The following is a 1,292-nucleotide window of genomic DNA, read 5'->3' as shown; positions in this document are numbered from 1 at the left end:
GGAGAAGATGAGGTGGTCACCCGCCCTTCAACTTTCAACTGATTTTCTTCGCTGTTGTTCCCCTCCCAAGATAAATAGAAAAAATAAGTTAGCAGCGCTCAAAGATCTAAAGAAATAGGAATTAAAAAAAAAATTTTTTTTATTATATGTTATCTGAAAATAAAGCGTGGCACGAAAGAGCCTTTACCACCTCATCTTCTCCTTCCACTTCGGCAACTTTTTGATTAATCTAATGTGGCTGGATATAATTGGTAGGAATTAGGCATTTTGCGAATCCTTTCTTTAGTTACAATAATTGGCTGTTTTGGATCTATGTTATAACAGATTTCGACATCGCCTAACCTTTTTATTTCTTCGGTATATTTTTTAACATTTTCTTCAGTGTATTCTGCATAATAATACATGCATATTGCTAATTTCCAAGATATTTCCATTATTTTGGTGATAAAGCAAAAGAAAGAAGAAAAATTTCAAGACTACCACTTTTATTAGACTCCGTTCTTCCCGGGGACCACCGGGAGCGTATACTCTACAGCATCATCCAATGAAACTAGGGAGATCATTAGAGTAATTAACCCCTGTTGCTTTCTGCTTCTCTATACGTTTTTTCTTATTCCTGTTGTATTCAGCTTTAGTGTTATTGAAAAAAGGCTATTAAGTCGATGACTTGCGAATTAGATTCTTTATTAAGAAGAGCTGAATATTATTATATTAAGTTTGTGTCAGAGTTTACTTGGGTAGAGAATCTATGACTGCTATTTATATTATGGTCGTCACTGACATTATTTATGCTTATATTAATACTGTTATACTAGTAGCTACTATAGTTGTTATTATAAGTTATTCTTATCAGATGCGATAGAGTAATGTAAAGTAGAATGTATGCTCTACTGTAAGATTATACTCGAGTTATTATAATGATTATCTCATCAAACACGTCAATTCCTAAGTTTTGGTAAAATATAAGTAAAAGGAAAAAACGATCTATATTCTGATCATTTTGAAAAGCTCGATCAAGTTGTTTAAAATCATTGATTTCATAATGCGTGTTCTGGGGAGGGAAAAGATACCCTCTTCCAGACCCTTCCTCCAATTCTTTTCCACTCGATGCTAACTTGAATTTTTCATTTGCATGCTAATTTTTAAGCTTTAAACACTAAATGTTCAACTCATCCCATACAAATCTAGTTTCTAAATCAAATAGTTCACTATAACTGACTAAATTCAAATATGGTTTTTGGACAAAAGACGAGAATAAAGACGAAAAGCGGTACTTTAAAGACGAAAAGCGG

At 32.8% G+C, this 1,292-nt stretch overlaps 1 protein-coding gene across 1 annotated transcript; it reads right to left on the bottom strand.

Moving 5' to 3' along the window:
- Positions 1-100: 100 nt before the first annotated feature.
- RHIMIDRAFT_263765 (uncharacterized protein) lies at positions 101-615 on the bottom strand. The gene has a single exon (XM_023611700.1). The coding sequence runs from the start codon at positions 432-434 to the stop codon at positions 225-227; it is 210 nt and encodes a 69-aa protein (XP_023462735.1). The 5' UTR covers positions 435-615; the 3' UTR covers positions 101-224.
- Positions 616-1,292: the final 677 nt, after the last annotated feature.

This window comes from Rhizopus microsporus, assembly GCF_002708625.1.
Source record: "Rhizopus microsporus ATCC 52813 unplaced genomic scaffold scaffold_19, whole genome shotgun sequence".
NCBI classification, from domain to species: domain Eukaryota; kingdom Fungi; phylum Mucoromycota; class Mucoromycetes; order Mucorales; family Rhizopodaceae; genus Rhizopus; species Rhizopus microsporus.
Note: the sequence above shows the minus strand (reverse complement) of the source record. Positions and strands in the feature narration are given on the sequence as shown.